This window comes from Gadus macrocephalus, chromosome 2 (assembly GCF_031168955.1).
Source record: "Gadus macrocephalus chromosome 2, ASM3116895v1".
NCBI lineage: Eukaryota > Metazoa > Chordata > Actinopteri > Gadiformes > Gadidae > Gadus > Gadus macrocephalus.
This window is the reverse complement of record NC_082383.1, coordinates 18,489,998-18,509,507: the sequence shown is the minus strand read 5'-3', so window position 1 is coordinate 18,509,507 and position 19,510 is coordinate 18,489,998. Positions and strand designations below refer to the sequence as shown.

The following is a 19,510-nucleotide window of genomic DNA, read 5'->3' as shown; positions in this document are numbered from 1 at the left end:
GTTGGATGCTGATATCTCAACGGTATTTAATGGAAATTGTCACAGGTTTCATTACAATTTGTTTTGTGAGCAAGTATTTTATTATTTTTATCATATTTATAAAAAAAAAATCTTTTTTATTATTATTATTTTTTTTCAATTGAGGGTGCAAACATTCTTTTTGGGGGTGCAATGCATGCTTATGCACCCCCGTAGAACCGGGCCTGCACATATATCATCTTATTTCGACATTGATCAGAAGTGTGCACATATTTACGTGCTTAGAGGTGAAAATGCGCAATGTTAAACATATGTGTAAGATAATTGCGCAGTTAAAAACATGTTTTAAAGAAATTAAAAAAAAAGAAAACAGAAATCAAGATGCGCATGCGCAGAACCACTAGGTAGCATAATTTGATGGTTAGCAGGAATTGGCAGAACACCGTGATCACGTTGTAGGTAGGCAGATGTTACAGCTGCTAGTCTGCTCCCGCAGAAAATAAACGGGAGGATTTTTTATTTTGGCGTGACATTTCTTGCGTGTGCGTGACAGCGTGACACAGGCCCTGAGATTGATGGTGAAAGCGTGAGAGTCACGCCAGAGGCGTGACTGTTGGCAACCCTGCAGCCAATCGACTGAGAGGAATCAGCAGTCGTTCCGATTGGACCACCGACCACCGGCGGTCACAGATCTAACGAGTACGTTTAGTTACTGTTAAAAAACCGTTCGGATGAAAGACGTTTCCGAGACTCATCCTACAGTATCTGGCTCTACAGGTAACTTATATGTCAAGTTAAAACCACTTTACACAACTTTAAAGTTCGTAACAACAAAGTTCGTGTTTTGTTGATTCAACCATCGTGTTGAAACAATACAACTATCGAGATAGTCGAGCTAATTTAACGGAGTGTGGACCACCACACCGTCTGTCTGACTATAACCTTACAGACATGGCCTTTATGTTTTATACATTATCTGGCTTTTCATTGATCATTAAGGAGAAGAATGGCAGAGTTTTTCCCTGGGAAATCTGCGCCCATCTACCAGTCCACCCCCAAACCCGGGTCCTCAACCTCCAGACCTGGGTCCGACCTCCTGGTCCCGCAGCCCGCCGAGGTCACCCCACACCGGGCCACCTTCACATCAAACCTACTGGATATCTTAAGGACTCTGGCGGAGATGAGTAATGGTCGGTCTCTTATTTCCACTACAGAACCTCTCCATACAACACGGCACCGGGGACCATGTGATGACCAGGTGAAGAGGAAATCCAGGTTTATTCGCTCTAAGTCGATATTTTCAACCGATTTAGAGCTGGACAATGATTATATTATGTTAATAATTATGAATTGACTTCACTTTGTTATGGATCCGACCAAAGTTGTAAATAGTGTAGTGACCCCTACACTAGACCCCCTAACCTAATGGGTTTAGGTTCACTCTTGAATGTCAGATTAAACCTAGTTCTGGGTTCGAACCTCCTTGAGAATGAAGCCTAACCCCTACCTGATCTTAATGACGTGTATCTGAATTCACCGTCAGCTGCTTCAGATAAAAGCATCTGCTTAAGTAAATGACTAAACATCCACCATCTTCACAGCGAAGGCTCAGGCGTCATACTGGACATCTCCAGCATCCCCGAGCAAGAGCCCAGCCCCAGCCGTAAGAAGCCCAGGCTGGGAGCCCCCCAGACAGCCTCCTCCTCCTCTTCCTCCTCCTCCTTCTGCTCCCTGCCGTGGTCAGACGTGGATGAGCTCGGGAGACGAGCCCAGGAGCTGGTGGAGAGGATCAACCAGAGCCGGGACCGCGACCAGGAGATCATCTGCAGCTTCCAAGACCAACTGCTGTCAAAGGTACTGGAGGAGTCTGCCACACCCAGGAGGGGGCTGAACATGAAGCCAAGCCTCATAGAGGAGGGCAGATTGAGTACATTATTGGTTGGAAAGGGTTTCGTACATAGGATTTGTGAACTACGATTTGTTTTTAATTAGGGGTCTGAGCAGCGAAGCTGCTTGGTCCCCTATCTGGTTATATGTGATATGTGGTTGATAGGGTTTACATGTTTAAATGTGGTCGATAGTGTTTGAGTGTGGTCGCTAGTGTTTACATGTGGTCGATAGTGTTTAAATGTGGTCGATAGTGTGTAGGTGTGGGCGAGAGTGTTTAAATGTGGTCGATGGTGTTTGGATGTGGTCGATAGTGTTTAAATGTGGTCGATAGGGTTTACATGTTTAAATGTGGTCGATAGTGTTTAATTGTGGTCGATAGTGTTTAATTGTGGTCGATAGGGTTTACATGTTTAAATGTGGTCGATAGTGTTTATATATGGTCGATAGGGTTTACATGTGGTCGATAGGGTTTACATGTGGTCCATAGTGTTTAAATGTGGTCCATAGTGTTTAAATGTGGGCGATAGTGTTTAAATGTGGTCGATAGGGTTTACGTGTGGTCCATAGTGTTTAAATGTGGGTGATAGTGTTTAAATGTGGGCGATAGTGTTTACATGTGGTCGATAGGGTTTACATGTGGTCCATAGTGTTTAAATATGGTCGATAGTGTTTAAATGTGGTCGATAGTGTTTACATGTGGTCGATATTGTTTAAATGTGATCGACAGTGTTTAAATATGGTCGATAGTGTTTAAATATGTTCTTTTCCCTCACTCTCCACCTCATCCCTAACTCTCCACCTCAAGCTGGTGTGTAGTGAGCGTTCTGGCACCGATTGGCTGCCGTGCATCACCCAAGTGGGTGCTACATATTGGTGGTGGTTAGTGAGGTCCCCCCTTCACTTTAGGCGTCTTTGAGTGTTATTAATTATTATTATTATTCATGTTTAACCTCTGTTTTCCTTTTATTCCTAGTCTGTTTTACATAGTTTTGAATGATGACTATATGCTCTGTAAGGTGACCTTTGGTGTCTTGAAAGGCGCCTCTAAATTAAATGTATTATTATTATTATTATTATTATCGTTTCTGTAACGTTTATTTTTTCCCTCAAATTTGGTAAAAGTCGTGCTGCAGCCTATACCGTAAGTCGAAAACTCTTGACATTTTCAGGTATGGTTACCATTACCAATAACCCCCACTACCCATAAACCGAAATTTGTTGTACTGCACCCAAAGGTGGCGCTATTGTAAAAAATCATGATTTAGGCTTATTTCTCCTCACCAGATTGACCTGGACTCAAAATTCTTTCAGAATATTAATCTCTAGAATCAGATGCATTTATAAAACCCCTTATGCCCTAAAAATGTTTACCTTTCCCAGTATTTCATATTAAAGCTAAACATGATAAAAGATTCACAGGCTACAAAAATTATCAAAAATTCACCAAAATCGCCGCATGAAATCTTTAGACCAAGCCTCACAAAAGTCGTCAAACAGAATTTGTTTTATTTAGTTCCATTTGAGAAATATTGGCGCATGTTGGAGCAGTTAGCCCATTTTTCTTATATGAACATTTTGTTATTGTATAAAAAAAACATAAGACTATTATTAGGTGGATACCAATACCCCCCACTACCCATAAACCCAAATTGTGGCACTGCACCCAAAGGTGGCGCTATTTAAAAAAATTATGAACTAGCCTTATTTCTCCTTACTACAGTATATTACCCTGGACTCAAAATGGACTCATCATATTAATCTCTTAAAGGTGCCATGGCATGAAAATCTCACTTTATGAGGTTTTCTAACATAAATATGAGTTCCCCTAGCCGGCCTATGGTCCCCCAGTGGCTAAAACTTGCGTTCGGTGTAAAACGAGCACTAGCTGTTCTGCTCGCCTTTGAAAAAAACGGAGGCTCAAGCGCGCTAATTTGGAATGTGGTTTCGTATGTCGTCACACTGCAGTAAGCTCCTCCCCTTACTCTGCCTGGCCCGCCCAGAGACTTGGCCCGCCATTGAGACACGACCGTGTGTGTGTGTGTGTGTGTGTGTGTGTGTGTGTGTGTGTGTGTGTGTGTGTGTGTGTGTGTGTGTGTGTGTGTGTGTGTGTGTGTGTGTGTGTGTGTGTGTGTGTGTGTGTGTGTGTGTGTGTGTGTGTGTGAATACACACACTGTAACGCAAGTGTTTCTTGTCGGTTCTTTGACGTCTCTTGTATTTCCACAACGAGACTGTAGTGGGGGTTATCTCAGCCATGGTTGAGAAGGAATTGGGGGAAAGGGACTTTGTCTTTGACTCCCTGAAGGACATGAACTGCTGATATAAATGATATAGATATCTATGTATTATATGATATTATTTAGATATAGAGCTCCACTCCAGGACTGTAGGAAACTCCAGGAAAGCAGAACGGTTATCCAAATAACAAGGAAGTGTACAACACTTCCGTTAAGTGTTTTCCCTGTCCTTGTTATTTGGATAACCGTTCTGCTTTTGGTGTTATGGCGCATAAAACGTCGGACTCTCGTCTCTGGTATTTCTACAACGAGACTCGTAGTGGGGGTTATCTGAGCCATAGTTGAGAATGAATTGGGGAAAATGAACTTTGGCTTTGACTCCCTCAAGAACATGAACCACGACATGGAGGAGAAAGGGATTGTTGGCGGCGAATGTCTCCCGCTTGAGCCCCGCTTCCCGCTGCCGAGGGACCACCGCCTCTGCGCTGCAGGAGGCGAGGTGCCTAAGCAATGCCCGGCAAAAATCCCTTTCTCCTCGTTGCGGTTCAGTCTACTTCACATTGATGTGGACGTGGAAGAACCAGGAACGTCGGAGAACCCAACGCGGTCATTTGAGATTCATAATATCGGCTCACACAGCTTTTGGCTGATAATATATATTATATGATATAGATATCTATGTAGGCTATATGATATTATATAGATATAGAGCTCCAGGACTCCCGTGTGTTCTAGAATATTTACAGAACACGGCTAAAGTATGGCAAGACAACCCCGCCAGAAAACGCCATCATTTAGTCGCGTATCACCTTCATTACGCCGTAAAAAACACCGTAAAATGTAGAAAAACAGCGTATTTGACGCCGTCATGCGCAAAAAAGCGTCGCTTTTTACGCCGAAATTAAGCCTTTCAAGAGCGAGCGTAAAAAGCGCCGTTTTGAACATCAAACCGCGCGTAAAATACGCTGCGTTTGTGCACATCACAACGGCGTAAAACACGGCGTTTCTCTAGTATGCTAATAATCTCCGCCCTTCTTTTCTCTCAGCCAATGCATTTGAAGTGTTTGCGCCCAATCGCTGAACAAGACAAGCAGACCAAATCAGTTCAGCACAGATCTGCTTTGAGGAGTTCTCCTCTCATTTGTTGTTAGTTGTAGAGTCATATAGATATATATTAGTAAATCCAGTTTCAACAGTGTGGTCACCTTGGCCCAATCAATAGAGACGCTTGCTCTGTCATCTCGGTGTCTTGTTACACGCTTTATAAGTTAATTATATTTAAATTATTATAGCCATGGAGCCTTTATTTTCGTGGAGTTATCGTTACATCCTCTCTTGTTCAATCGATATAAATACACAGTGGAAAGGAGTGAGAGGGAGCCATAGAGAGAGACACTGATGAACTGGGGAGCCAAGTAGCCTAACTGATGGGCTTAAGAGGCCCATCAGCCCATCATTATTTCGAACCTTCGTAAAAAATGTCAGTTTTTCCCAAAACTCCTCTTAACATGAACGCACGTGCACTGCTCTAACAACGTTCAGAGGCTTGTAACAGTATACTGACACAGTGCTTAAATGGGCTCTGTAGGAGGGGGAGACGCAGGAATGTTGTTGGATTCAACTATTTGTGCATGGCAGCAAAAAAATATCTCCCCATCAAGGCCAACAGCAGAGTAGCGTACGAAAAGAATAGATTAATATGAATGCTTCAAATATTAAAACACGATTGATTAGGCCTAGGCCGACATATGCTTTATCAGTCCTAATCCTGAACGCACCGTGCGTACATTTTTCACGGCATTTTCCCCCAGACAGACAGACAGACACTTTATTTACCCTAAACTAACTTTCATTGTCCAGCAGGTTACACAATACAAATAACTCTTACACAAATACAGACAGCCTATACAGTAGGCTAATACAGCGACCACCTCAGCAAAAGGTAAAATGTAAAAAGAAGATATAAGCTAAATTTAAAATACAGATGCTGTAGCCTACATAAAAATACAGATGCCGCATGAAATATGAAAATAGGATACAATGTATAAATATGCAAAACTAGAATATAACTAGGTTACTATACTTGGTTACAGCTGTGCAATGGCTATCCTTAATTAAATTAGTTATATGGAAATATTTTTGTCCATGGAATGATCCTGTCACTTAACTGCCACACATTGTGTGTGTCAGTAAAGTGATAGAATTTGTAGAATGCGAGAGACTCAATGGAACGTTTGAAACGTCTTTATATGTATTTTTATTTATTTTTTAAAACAACCTCTTGCCTACAGAGCAAGCGTCTCTATCGATTGGGCCACGGCCACGGTGACCACACTGTTGTAACTGGATTTACTAATATATATCTATATGACGCTACAACTAACAACAAATGAGAGGAGAACTCCTCAAAGCAGATCTGTGCTGAACTGATTTGGTCTGCTTGTCTTGTTCAGCGATTGGGCGCAAACACTTCAAATGCATTGGCTGAGAGAAAAGTAGGGCGGAGATTATTAGCATACTAGAGAAACGCCGTATTTTACGCCGCTGTGATGTGCACAAACGCGGCGTATTTTACGCGCGGTTTGATGTTCAAAACTGCGCTTTTTACGCACGCTCTTGAAAGGCTTAATTGCGGGGTAAAAAGCAATGCTTTTTTGCGCATGACGGCGTAAAATACGCAGTTTTTCTACATTTTATGCCGTTTTTTACGGCGTAATGAAGGTGATACGCAACTAAATTATGGTGTTTTCTGGCGGGGTTGGCTTGCCATCCAATGTAAACAGAGCGCATGGTACCGTGGCTGCAAGCTGCTCAGGGCCACACCCCCACCCTCCTCCTTGACCCGCCTCGCTCCTCCTCATTTGCATTATAGCTACAGACACCAAAACAGTGCATTTAGGAGAAGCTCAATGTGCCAGAGGCTCGGAGTGGCTGTAACTGCACCACGGCTGAATTTCGGGAACGTCTTTGAATACTGTGTTAGTGGCCCACTAATACTTATATTAAAGCATCCATAAAATAGCATGTCATGGCACCTTTAAGTAAGATGCATCTTTTTCCCCCTGGTCTTCTGCTCTAAAAATGTTTACTTTTCCCACAATTTGATAGAAAAGCCAAACGTCCACAGTCTCAACCCATTTCGCCTATATGACCATTTTGTTATTGTATAACTACCATACGGCTATCATTAGGTGGATACCATTAACAGTGCAATTTTTCAGATCTGTGCTCTTTTAAGAAAGCCCTTAATTCTCTTGTGAAATGTGTGCTTGGAGTTTTCTTGATGTTGTGTGCTTATCAATCGACATTTTCACGATGTGAATGAGGCTTCATGCAGTTCAGGAATAATATCAGTGGCTCAACGGGATAATGCCGTGTACTGGTGAACCTTAGATTGAGAGTTTGAATCCTGATTAGAGCATTATGAACAAGCTGAACATGACATTCTGTCATTGCTACACATTTAAGAAACACAACATTGAACAGTACCTGAAATTCATCAGGCAATCAACATTCCGGCTCATTAGTTCCCAAGAATCGGACTGCGAAGACACAGTATGGCATTAAGGGGAACTTCTTCATTAACCATTTTTCCTTCATAATTAACTCATATTTACATTTCTTCCATTAGTGTTCTTCCAAATGTTTAATTTCCCCAGAATTTCAAAGATTTTGAAGAAAGCCCTTAATTCACTTGAGAAATGTGTGCTTTGAGTTTTCTGGATGTTGTGCGCTTATCAATAGACATTTGACCATGTGAATGAGGCTGCAGTTCAGGTTTATAAGTGGAACATCTTTCCTTAAATATGACAATTATATGTTAGATTTATGTATCTTCCATTAGTTTGTTCTTGACTTTTAATTTTGCTCGGACCCCGTTAATCACCGCTTGCGGTTATATTTATCATTGCCTTTGTCTCTCACGTTTTGGTTTTCATCTGATCCATCAAATTAATTAATAAAGAGTATTTAATTACTCAGTCAATATGTTCTGGACCTTTGTTTTGGGGTTCTCTTGTTGAGAACGTAGGTACGTCCCTGTGTGTGTGACTGCGTGCGCCTGTGACTTTGTCTGTGTGTGTGTGTGTGTGTGTGTACCTGTTTGTCTATGCATGCCTGTGTATGCGTGTCTCTCTCTGTCCCCGTGCCCCCAGGTGGGGGACGTGTGCCAGCAAGTGAAGGAGCAGCTGTTCTCTAGCTATGAGGAGCAGGGCCAGGGCTTGGAGCAGCAGCTGCAGGAGCTGTCCCGGGTGCTGGAGAGGAGCAGCTCGCTGAGCACCGAGCTCCAGGATGTCAGCACCACGCTGTCTGTGATCAACACCGGCCTGCTGCACAGCCCCCGGGCCCTGATGGAGCCAAGGACAAGCTCCCGGGACCACCCAGACCAGCCCAGTCCTCTAGACACCACAGACCCCCTTTATGCTGAACCAGGTCCGTGAGGAACACAGGAAGTCCATGTCAGCAGGTGGCGGTTTTGAGCTGGTAGTTATGTTCAGTTAATATTTGGTGTTCTGGTAACCATCATTAATGTTCACTCTGGGTTTGACAGAACCCTATTTGTTGTGGTTATGGTTGTGAACTTTAAATGTTTAATATTAAAATGTCACCCTGCTCAACACATCACTTGTTAAGTGTAAGCCCTGTAAGTCTACAATGGCATTTTAGTTCATTTAAAAACAATCTTGGGAGCATTTTGTTTACTTTCCAAAAATTCCATGGTTTATATCATAGGTCTGACTTTTGACTGTCAAGAACAGTGAGTCTTTTCAAGTGTAGTCAAAAAATAAATCATTCTTGACCAAATTTTGTTTGAGGTAATCTTTATTTTAAATTGTATAAAATCGTATCTAATGTGAGATGAAAACATGAGACACGTGGACATTCAGGGTAACCAAACGTCTGACTCAATGAGATGACTCGGAAACATAAATATGCTTTTATTAGGAGCTCTGAACCGCCGTGACGCGCCATGCAACGCACGGCCAGTAAAGGTGCAGGCCACCCTCACAGGCAACAGTAACACAGGGACTCATGCGGGGTACATCTCCCTAATAAGCAGAATCAGACGCACATTAAAAAGGTAGGTGTGATTAAAAAGGGCCCTCATTTGACCAACAGGTCGGAGATTTAATAAGCCATCACAAGCCGTCGGTGTCCAAAGTGATGTATGATGGATTGATCCAACTGCCGCCGTATGAGCTGGTACAGTCCAGGAGAGGAAGTTGAGTGGGGATTTGATCTATCCACCATAATTCTGGGTCTGTCCTGTCATGACTCATCCCCCTCACACCTGTGGGTCGATTACATACCCTTTAACCCTGGGCTTTAGCACTGAAAATCGATCCGCTGAATTGTGCTACTCATTCTGGATCTAAATAAATCCATTATCGTTTCACCTCGTGGAGAACTGTTCATTCCGTACATTCTATTCAACAAGTCCGCCTCTCCACCATGGTGTATTCACACTCACTTAGATTCTTGACTTGTTATGGGTGTGGTCATAGAAAAATAGTTACAAATCTTCTGAAAATAATTACACTGCACAAGATATTTATCCTCCATTTAACACACCTGATCTCTAATCAACAGCAAGCCTCAATAGATGGAGAGCTAAAGCAGTAGTGTTATGCAGAACACCAGGCTAGTGTCTGTTACAGTCTGAAGGGGGTGGGGAGGGTCCTAGTTGTCCACGGTGAAGGACTGCAGGCCGGTGATGGCTCGGCCCAGGATCAGGGCGTGGATGTCGTGGGTACCTTATGGGGGGGAGGGGGGAGAGACATCATCTATTAGCGTCATAGCATCTTTAGGTCACTCCCTTGTGACAATTTGACTTTACGTTACAGTCAACGGATCTATGATCAACCACTGCACTTTGCTGATCCAATTTCAGTCACTAAATTAGTCTGTCATGTTTAGTATACATGTCATACATTTGCAACCCCTGCTGGTGAAATGCTAAATCCATTGTTTCCCATTTAACATTGGACATTTAGGGTAAAATAACTTCCTGTTCCTTTAACTTTAACCTAAGGCCGGTTTTACAAATGTCTGTCGTAGCACCTGCAGGGTCAATATATATTTACTTGACTGGTTGTCTCTTTTCTGGTGCACTGCCTTATCTAAATCTAACGGACCCATAATTTATGTTAAAGGTCCCATGACATGCTATTTTATGTATTCTTTAATATAGGTATTAGTGGGCAACTAACACAGTATTCAAAGACGTTCCCGAAATTCAGCCGTGGTGCAGAGTTACAGCCACGAGGCGGGTCAAGGAGGAGGGTGGGGGTGTGGCCCTGAGAAGCTTGCAGCCACGGTACCATGCGCTCTGTTTACAGTGGATGTATCGCAATGGCGAGGCGCACACAGCCTTTAGCCGTGTTCTGTAAATATTCTAGAACACACGGGAGTCCTGGCGCTCTATATCTAAATATTATCATATAGCCTACATATATATATCTAGGCCTATATCATATAATATATATTATCACGGCCAAAAGCTGTGTGAGCCGATATTATGAATCTCAAACGACCGCGTTGGGTTCTCCGACGTTCCTGGTTCTTCAACGACCACATCAACGTGAAGTAGACTGAACCGCGACAAGGAGGAGAAAGGGATCGTTGCCGGGCAGCGCTTAGGCACCTTCGCCTCCGGCGGTGGTCCCTCAGCGGGGCTCAAGCGGGAGACATTCGCCGCCAACAATCCCTTTCTCCTCCATGTCGTGGTTCATGTTCTTGAGGGAGTCAAAGCCAAAGTTCCTTCCCCCCAATTCATTCGCAACCTTGGCTGAGATAACCCCCAATACGAGTCTAGTTGTAGAAATACCAGAGACGAGAGTCCGACGTGTTATGCGCCATAACACCAAAAGCAGAACGGTTATCCAAATAACAAGGAAGTATACAACACTTGCGTTACAGTCCTGGAGCTCTATATCTAAATAATATCATATAATACATAGATATCTATATCATATAATACATATTATCACGGCCAAAAGCTGTGTGCGCCTCCAGACGATATTATGAATCACAAACGACTTTGTCGGGTTCTGCGACGTCTCTGCTTCTTCCACTTTCACATCAACCTGAAGTCGACTGAACCGCGCGCTGCCTGCTGCCCGCTGCCCGCTGCCGGGCGATGGTGCCTCGCGGCAACCGGCGGCATGTGCAGTCCATGTACTTCAGCGATTCAAAGCCAAAGTTCCTTTCCCCCCAATTCCTTCTCAACCATGGCTCAGATAACCCCCCCACGACAGTCTCGTTGTGGAAATACAAGAGACGTCAAAGAACCGACAAGAAACACTTGCGTTACAGTGTGTGTATTCACACACACACATGTGGCGCTCGCACGGTCGAGTCTCATTGGCGGGCCAACGTCTCTGGGCGGGCCAGGCAGAGTAAGGGGAGGAGCTTACTGCAGTGTGACGACATATGAAACCACATTCCAAATCAGAGTACTTGACCTTCCGTTTTTTCAAAAGGCGAGCAGAACAGCTAGTGCTCGTTTTACACCAAACGCAAGTTTTAGCCACTGGGGGACCATATTTATGTTAGAAAACCTCATAAAGTGAGATTTTCATGTCATGGGACCTTTAAGACTTATCACTGGGGAGAAGGTCCCCTGTCCTCTCTCTTGGCCTTATCATGTCAGGCTTCAAGGACAAAACAGAGATAATTGTATTTGGCTCTAAAACGGAAAGGCTTAAAGTAACCCAACACCTTCACTCTCTGTCCCTGAAAACCTCAATCAAAGCCAGAAATCTAGGGGTTATCATGGATTCAGATTTACATTTTGACAGTCACATCAAATCAGTTACAAAATCTGCATATTATCACCTTAAAAATGTAGCAAGACTTAGAGGGCTCATGTCCACCGAAGACTTACAAAAACTTGTACATGCCTTTATCACTAGTAAGCTTGATTACTGCAATGGTCTCCTCACAGGTCTCCCAAAACAAACTCTGAGGAAGCTTCAGCTTGTTCAGAATGCTGCTGCTAGAGTTCTAACAAAGACCAAAAAATTTGATCATATTACACCAATTCTGAAATCGTTACATTGGCTTCCTGTAGGTCAGAGAATTGATTTTAAAATCATGTTGCTAACCTATAAATCCCTACATGGTTTAGGCCCAAAATATTTAACTGATATGCTTCCACTACATCAGCCTTCTAGACCACTAAGATCCTCTGAGACCAATCTGTTAATTATCCCCAGAGTAAACACAAAACATGGGAAAGCAGGATTTAGTTACTATGCAACAAATAGCTGGAATAAACTCCCAGAGGATTTAAGACTTGCCCCAACTCTGAGCACCTTTAAAACAAGACTGAAGACTTTTATGTTTGCTATAGCCTTCTGCTAAAATCTTAAATACATTGCACTTTCTAAAAAGCTTTTTAACTTTGCCTCTATTTTCTATTTTAATACTAAAATGCCTTTTTCTATTTTACCCATTTCTTTGCATATGTTTTTCTTTTACTTATCTATTATTTTATTTTATTGTATGACAATGTTTATATGTGAAGCACTTTGAGTCTGCCTTGTGTATGAAAAGTGCTATATAAATAAAGTTGCCTTGCCTTGCCTTGCCTTGCCTTCAAGCCTTGCCCTGTTGGGGCAAGTTCCTTAGCCTGCTGTAAGCCTGACACGATAGGGGCCTTGCCCTGTTGGGGCAAGTTCCTTAGCCTGCTGTAAGCCTGACACGATAGGGCCAAGAGAAAGGGCAGGAGACCCTGAATGTGAAAACACTTCAGTCCTAAATCAAGCCTCTCTAGTCAGCCTGACCTGCAGGACTGCAGGGTTCGGAGGAGGAAACCAAACTCCAGTCTCACAACAGAAGGCCTCCACAGTGCCTGCCAATCACACTACCAACTCTAGTAGCTGTCCATCAAATACACGCTTACTGGATATTGTACTGTGCCAGTTCTAGAAGAAGTGGGCGGGGCCTTAGCATTTAGACATTTTAAAGGTTTTGGGGGAGTCTTGGGGTTAGGGTTAACCTTAACCCTTAAACATTGAGGGCAAAGTGTCAGCTCCGACATGGGAGGGGCTTCGTGTTGTTGGGCAGAGCCTACTCTATTCAACAGTGGGGGTAACCCTAACCCAACAGTGGGGGTAGTGGAAGAGGTAGTGGGCGGGGCCACAGCATTCAGACAGGTTAAAGGATGTAGGCGGAGTCTTGACAGATGGGGAGGGGTTCAACAACGAGTGCATTAAACCAGTGAGGGTGAGAGGCAGTGGGCGGGGCCTACCTTCGTAGGTGTTGACGGCCTCTAGGTTCATGACGTGGCGGATGACGTGGTACTCGTCGGCGATGCCGTTGCCCCCTAGCATGTCCCGGGCCTGGCGGGCCACATCTAGCGCCTTACCACAGCTGTTCCTCTTCAGCATGGAGATCATCTCTGGAGCCGCCCTGGAGGACAGAGTTTTGTATTAAAGACTCATCTCATGGTGAAATGCCTTTTATTAAAAAAAGACTGATCTTCCAACAATTTGTTACTCATCTTCTTACCTCAGTTTGACTTATATTAGGTCAAATCAAATGATAGAGACAGTTTGAGGTCAATGAAACTGCGACAGCTTGTGTATGAACCAAATCATTTAAAGTAAAGTACTCTGAAGTTCTTTGACTTTTCCCATTCATTAGTTATATTGTGTATAGAAGGGGCCGAGGGTATAAAGGGAGTGACTGACTTCTTGTCGTCGATGAGTCTCCCCAGCTGCAGACAGGACTGCAGGCCCAGGGTGATCTCTGTCAGCATGTCCGCCATCTTCTTCTGCATCAGCTGGTTGCGGGCCAGTGGCACTCCGAACTGGATCCTGGGAGAACCACAACACATGTAGGATTGAATGTTAAATGGAGCGGAGCCTTTCTGTCATTCATCACGGTCACCGTCCTACTCGATTTAGATTCAGTCATCTCAACCATTGACTAGCAGCTCGAGGTAATGGCTTTTGTCAAATAATATTAATCTAAATATGAATCGATATTTTCACAGCATTGGTTCTCAACCTTCTTGTTTCTATACACAGGGCCGTGATGGGAGGTCTTCACTCAGATATCTACAGCTGTTATGTATGCAATCTCACCTGACCCTCTAAACACATTAGGTGCCTCCCCGCTGGCTTCTGAGTCTAAAGCTGAGGAACCCTGCACTACAGTCCAGGTAACCGTTCATCATCATCATCATCATCACCATCAGTGTGTGTGTGTGTGTGCTGAGCTCCTCCTCACCGGTCCAAGGTGTACTGGCGCGCTGTGTGAAAGCAGAACTCGGCGGCTCCCAGGGCCCCCCAGGCGATGCCGTAGCGGGCGTTGTTCAGACAGCCAAACGGTCCCTGGAACCCACAGCAGAGCTCGTTAGAGAGGTCATTATACAGAGAGCATCATGGGGAGCATGCTGAAAACATCACCACCAACACACCCGTCCTCACACAGCACTGTCTTAAGGTTAGAACAAACCCATTTTGATGATGGTTTCAGACCATCAACATTCTTGCTGCATTTCTTAAATATTTAATATGGCATTTTTATGCTTTATGATAGAGCGTGCAAGTAAGGAAGGTATGGGAGATAGAGGGGAGGACATGCAGCAAAGGACCGCGGGCAGGAATCAAACCCGGGCCGCTGCGGTCAGGCCTGCGCCCTGAACGGTACACTCTACCCGGTGAGCTACCAAGGCGCCTCCTTGCTGCATGACTGTTGTTCATGTGAATGCTGGTGCTCACCCCCAGGCCGCTGATTTTGGGCAGCAGGTTCTCCTCGGGCACCTCCACATCCTCCATGACGATCATCCCGGTGACCGAGGCCCTCAGGGAGAACTTGCCCTCGATCTTAGGCGTGGACAAGCCCTTCATGCCGCGCTCAAGGATGAAGCCGCGCACCTTCCCGTCGTCGCACTTGGCCCAGACAACGGCCACGTCTGCCTCAGGGGAGTTGGTGATCCTGGGGGGACAATTTCATCTTTTAACATTGTGATGGAATTTGATGGATTAACTTTCCCCCACACACCTCTTACGCCGTCTACCCACTGCACCGCCCGTCAACGGATGACGGAAGGCGTGGCTGACGGATGGGGGAGTTGTCTTTGCCGTTGCTGCCTGAAAAGTTGAAAATTTTTCAACTTTCTTGACGGAGCCATCGGAACGGATGGATCCACAATGCATTGCGGCTCCGCCCCATTCAAAGTCAATGGGATCCGTCCGTTGACGGATGCAGTGGGCAAGAGGGGTTACACACTTATTGTATGTTGTACGTTCTGCCATTTTAAAAATATTACTTAGCATTGTGTAGCGTCTTATCCTAGTTATCTTGGTTGTATACAGGGAATGGGTTAACCTATAGATTGTTAGTGCTTGGCACTTGTTTCGATGAACATCCTTATTGTACTGACAGCGATATACTCTGACAAATGTACTTATTTTAAATTCTTTGATAAAAGCGTCTGCTAAATGTAAATGTAAATTTGAATATGAATGTGTAAACTTCAGGCCACATGGTGTACTGGTAATTAGTGCGGAGGGCACCCCCTAGTGTCCATCTAGCGCTATACCAATGACATGTTGTTTACTGGTGAAGATATGAGACCACCAGAACGTTAACCTTGAACAGGAAGACTGTTACATAGCAACCCACCAGGAGATTATATAAATCATAAGGTTCATTATACAAACAGATATTGAAGGTCAACTGAAAACAAGATGGAGGCTCACATGATGATGGTCATATAAAAGCCATAATTTAATGAAATAAGCAGTTGGGGACCATCAAGATGTAGGTGTGTATAGTATAAAACAGCATAGTACGGTACAGTATGTTATCTCACCAGGTCTTGGTGCCGGTCAGGCTGTAAGTGTATAGTGTAGTATACTATGGTATGGTTAAGTGTAGTATAGTTTGGCATCTCACCAGGTCTTGGTGCTGGTTAGGCTGTAGGTGTCTATAGTGTAGTGTAGAGTACTATGGTACGGTACAGTATATAGTATGGTGTCTCACCAGATCTTAGTGCCGGTCAGACTGTAGGTGTCTATAGTCTAGTCTAGTACAGTACAGTTACAATATAGTATGGTGTCTCACCAGATCTTGGTGCCGGTCAGGCTGTAGGTGTCTATAGTCTAGTACAGTACAGTGTACAGTATAGTAACTCACCAGGTCTTGGTGCCGGTCAGGCTGTAGGTGCGGCTGGAGGGGTTGAACCGGGCCCGGGTCTCCATGCCTCCGGGGTCGCTGCCATGGTTGGGCTCCGTCAGGCCGAAGCAGCCCAGGATCTCACCTCGAGCTAAACACACCACCATGTTATTATTACTGTAGTGCACCATTACTGACCAGGGGGGGCTGTCTCAACAGACACCACCATTTTATTGATACTATAATGCACTATTACTGACCAGGGGGGCCGATGTTGACTATCAAAGTACTGACTTGATGAACGTTTACCCAAGTGACATCATCTAGTGTAATGAAGGGACTGTGAAGTTCAACTATGGATCAGGACTCATACTTCCGATTTAATATTATGATTGACATTCCATAACCGACACACTGAGGTCTATTGTGCAGTCTATAGGGTACCCCCTTAGGGTACCGTTAAGGGGTTATTCTAGGGTAAGGGTTACCCTAACGTCTGCCTCCTAGCGTCTGTCATTCCTTTGTTAATCCAAGACGTGAGAGTCTGTAAGAGGAATGATTCAAGGTTGAGTGTGGTCCTACAGGCAGCGATGTTGTCCCGTGTTTCGCCCCCACACTCCCCTTGAGTCTGACCTAGTCTGGGGGGGGGGGGGGGGGGGGGGGGGCGGTCTCACCTAGTCGGGGGAGCCACTTCTCCTTCTGCGCCTCGGTGCCGTAGGCGTAGATGGGGTGCATGACCAGCGAGGACTGGACCGACATCACGGAGCGGTAGCCGCTGTCCACGCGCTCCACCTCCCGGGCGATGAGGCCATACGCCACATAGCTGGTCCCCGCGCAGCCGTAACCTAGGCGACGAGGAGGACACCGCAGTCAGGTGGTGTCAATTGTAGGCAAGAGGTTTTTGGGAAGCAATTATTTTCTTTTTCGGTTGATGTTTGGCAGAGGTCACAAAACAAACAAGATGATCATTCGTTGGGTTTGGAGAACAAAGTCCAGAGAGCCAAGCTGATTTAATGATAGAAGCAGGATCCTTAATGTCTTTTACTGGAGTCTGAAAACAACTCCAGGCTTGACACCCATTTTCCCTACACTCACACAAAACAAAAATAACCCACACACATAACACAACATACATGTAACACCAACATACCCGACACACATTACATGCACAGGTAACACAAAGGACACCAACATACACCAGACTAATCAGAGACAACCAAGAGGATTTATTTACCTACCCTGTTCACCTAATGAACAGTTTTTGCGAGTCTCTTCCCATACACTTCTACTTGTAAACCCATCCCAGAGTCTGTGTAGGCAGACATTACAACGGCCTCATCAAAGTACCTTTGTGACGGCCAGGCGATCAATAAAGCCCTTTTATATTGTCTAACGTGGGAGGATTGGAGAGTGCCTCTCCAACATCGTTAGATGAGGATTCAAAGTTCTTCATGTTCACTACCTTTGATGGTGGGGCCCAGAACCCCCATTTCCCCCATCTCAGAGATGATCTCCCTGTGGAACACTGAGGAGAAGAGAAAGAGTGTTCAGAAACACACCAAGGACAACCAGCCATCACATGCTCCCACTGTCCTGTTGGGACGTGTTCCAATAGGAAACGCCAGCGTTTCCTCAAATCTCAGAAACAGGCCTAATAGATGTTAGATGCAGATGTACGAGTGGTGATTGGTTGTGTGTGTGTCTCTCTCTACCTTCATTCCTATTGGCCAGCAGTATGCGGGGCATGAGCTTCTCCTGGCAGTAGTCTCTGAAGGAGTCGCGGATCATGACCTCCTCCTCCGTCAGCTGCCCTTCCAGCTGCAGCGCATCGCGCCAGTCAAACACCGGCTTGGCTGCAACAGAAACACCACCTACACTCAGACCACGTCCTCTACCACCTGATAAAAACCCTACCTGCTCGTTCTACAACTAAATAAGAGGCCCAACCCTTACCTGCTCATTAAGGACTTTCATCCAGAGGGACATGGTGATTATTCTTACTGTAATTTCACTTTAGTTACAGTGAAGACACTGTACACACCCAGTGCGACAACCAGGCACTGGTCACAGACACACACACACTAGAAGGCGACTGAACCAAGTGAGTAGATTATAGACACCTACGTGCTTTAGGCTTCCGCTCAGTCTTTTCTGTTGCTGTGAAAAAGGCGTAAAGAAAAATCTGTTTAGTAGTATATTCATCCTTTACAAAACGATTGGGTAAAAGAAGTGGTAGTAGTAGTAAACTAGTTTTAGCTAAAGTAAGACCATATGTTTAGGGGTCACCTCAAATCAATTCCAACATTGCAATACATTACAAAACAGCGTTTCTGTTGGCATGTTGTTTATGAAGTCTTAATTAACGCTCTTGTCCATTATGGTCTTTATTTCCCCAGTAGAGCCCCCCGGGTTGTGGACCATCTCTTACCCATCGCAGGTGCGGCGCTGCCTTGGGATCTGCTCGACGAGATGACGGCACATCTGCCGGGGACCAGCAGACGGCACACGGCGTTCCTCAAAGCCATGGTAGGGGTTGATCTATGGAGATCTGTAACACAACGTCCCGGCCCGTTACACGGGTACAGACACTCTGAGCAGAGAGAGTGGAAAAGGCTCTTGGCTCGATCTCAAACGCTTGAAGCCGTCGATCAGAAGTCTCCTTGATATGAGCTTCATGTCTTCTCGATTACCTGCTAGTAACAGTAATCACATTGACATACAGCCAGGCCTGTAATGCGGCTCTTGGGTAGATAGTTCAAACTACAGGGAGGACAAGACACGACTTTTAAACCCGTTTAGCAACCTAAAATACTAGGTAGGAGGACAGCTGAGCTAGCGAGGCTAGTTAGCGTTAGGTAAGGTTACCGCAATATGAATCGCAGTAACTCCTTAGCAACAGGATTGAGGACATCACATAAACTTTTGTGTTTCAAAACAAGGTGATTATCTGATTATGAAATGGTAATTTACCTGGGATTCGCTGTGCTGTGACCGTTTATCTGTGTGGCTGTCGATACCAGTGTGTATCCGAGGTGAAGAACTGTTGTACAACACTGGCTGTGGCTGTGACGTATGCGCTGACGTCAGCGCGTACTAAGGAGGAGGCAACGTAGCTTCTGATTGGCTCGTTTTCGGGGGCGTTTGAGGTGGAGGCGTGGTTATAGATTTAGGTTTCAGGTTTCATTTTTTAATTAATATTTTTAATAGTGCGGTTAACGAATACACATCCGGTCAGAAACAAAGTCATTGCATTAAATTACAAAATAAACAAACAATT

The 19,510-nt window shown here is 44.7% G+C and overlaps 2 protein-coding genes across 2 annotated transcripts; one reads left to right on the top strand and one right to left on the bottom strand.

Moving 5' to 3' along the window:
- The first annotated feature begins 561 nt into the window (after nt 1-561).
- On the top strand, nt 562-9,599 carry syce2 (synaptonemal complex central element protein 2). Its single transcript, XM_060044189.1, has 5 exons — nt 562-756; nt 979-1,096; nt 1,194-1,237; nt 1,581-1,833; nt 8,259-9,599. Exons 2-5 carry the CDS (start codon nt 986-988, stop codon nt 8,541-8,543), a joined length of 693 nt encoding a protein of 230 aa, XP_059900172.1. The 5' UTR covers nt 562-756; nt 979-985; the 3' UTR covers nt 8,544-9,599.
- On the bottom strand, nt 9,027-19,362 carry LOC132451583 (glutaryl-CoA dehydrogenase, mitochondrial-like). The gene is made up of 12 exons (XM_060044156.1): nt 19,204-19,362; nt 18,662-18,781; nt 18,358-18,390; nt 17,946-18,086; nt 17,696-17,758; nt 16,908-17,078; nt 16,255-16,384; nt 14,835-15,051; nt 14,341-14,444; nt 13,800-13,925; nt 13,358-13,518; nt 9,027-9,857 (listed from the first exon to the last, which is right to left on the bottom strand). The coding sequence occupies exons 2-12, from the start codon at nt 18,756-18,758 to the stop codon at nt 9,784-9,786; spliced, it is 1,317 nt and encodes a 438-aa protein (XP_059900139.1). The 5' UTR covers nt 18,759-18,781; nt 19,204-19,362; the 3' UTR covers nt 9,027-9,783.
- Nucleotides 19,363-19,510: the final 148 nt, after the last annotated feature.

Bases quoted from the DNA above. Each gene is read 5' to 3' on its own strand.
- LOC132451583 (XM_060044156.1), bottom strand. From the start codon at position 18,758: ATGGCTTTGAGGAACGCCGTGTGCCGTCTGCTGGTCCCCGGCAGATGT. The intron at 18,391-18,661 runs GTAAGAGATGGT...CCTTTTTCACAG, and splicing joins CAGCGCCGCACCTGCGATGG to CAACAGAAAAGACTGAGCGG. The intron at 13,519-13,799 runs GTCAGTCACTCC...TCTGTCCTCCAG, and splicing joins AGACTCATCGACGACAAGAA to GGCGGCTCCAGAGATGATCT.
- syce2 (XM_060044189.1), top strand. From the start codon at position 986: ATGGCAGAGTTTTTCCCTGGGAAATCTGCGCCCATCTACCAGTCCACC. The intron at 1,238-1,580 runs GTGAAGAGGAAA...CCATCTTCACAG, and splicing joins GGGGACCATGTGATGACCAG to CGAAGGCTCAGGCGTCATAC. The intron at 1,834-8,258 runs GTACTGGAGGAG...CCGTGCCCCCAG, and splicing joins AAGACCAACTGCTGTCAAAG to GTGGGGGACGTGTGCCAGCA.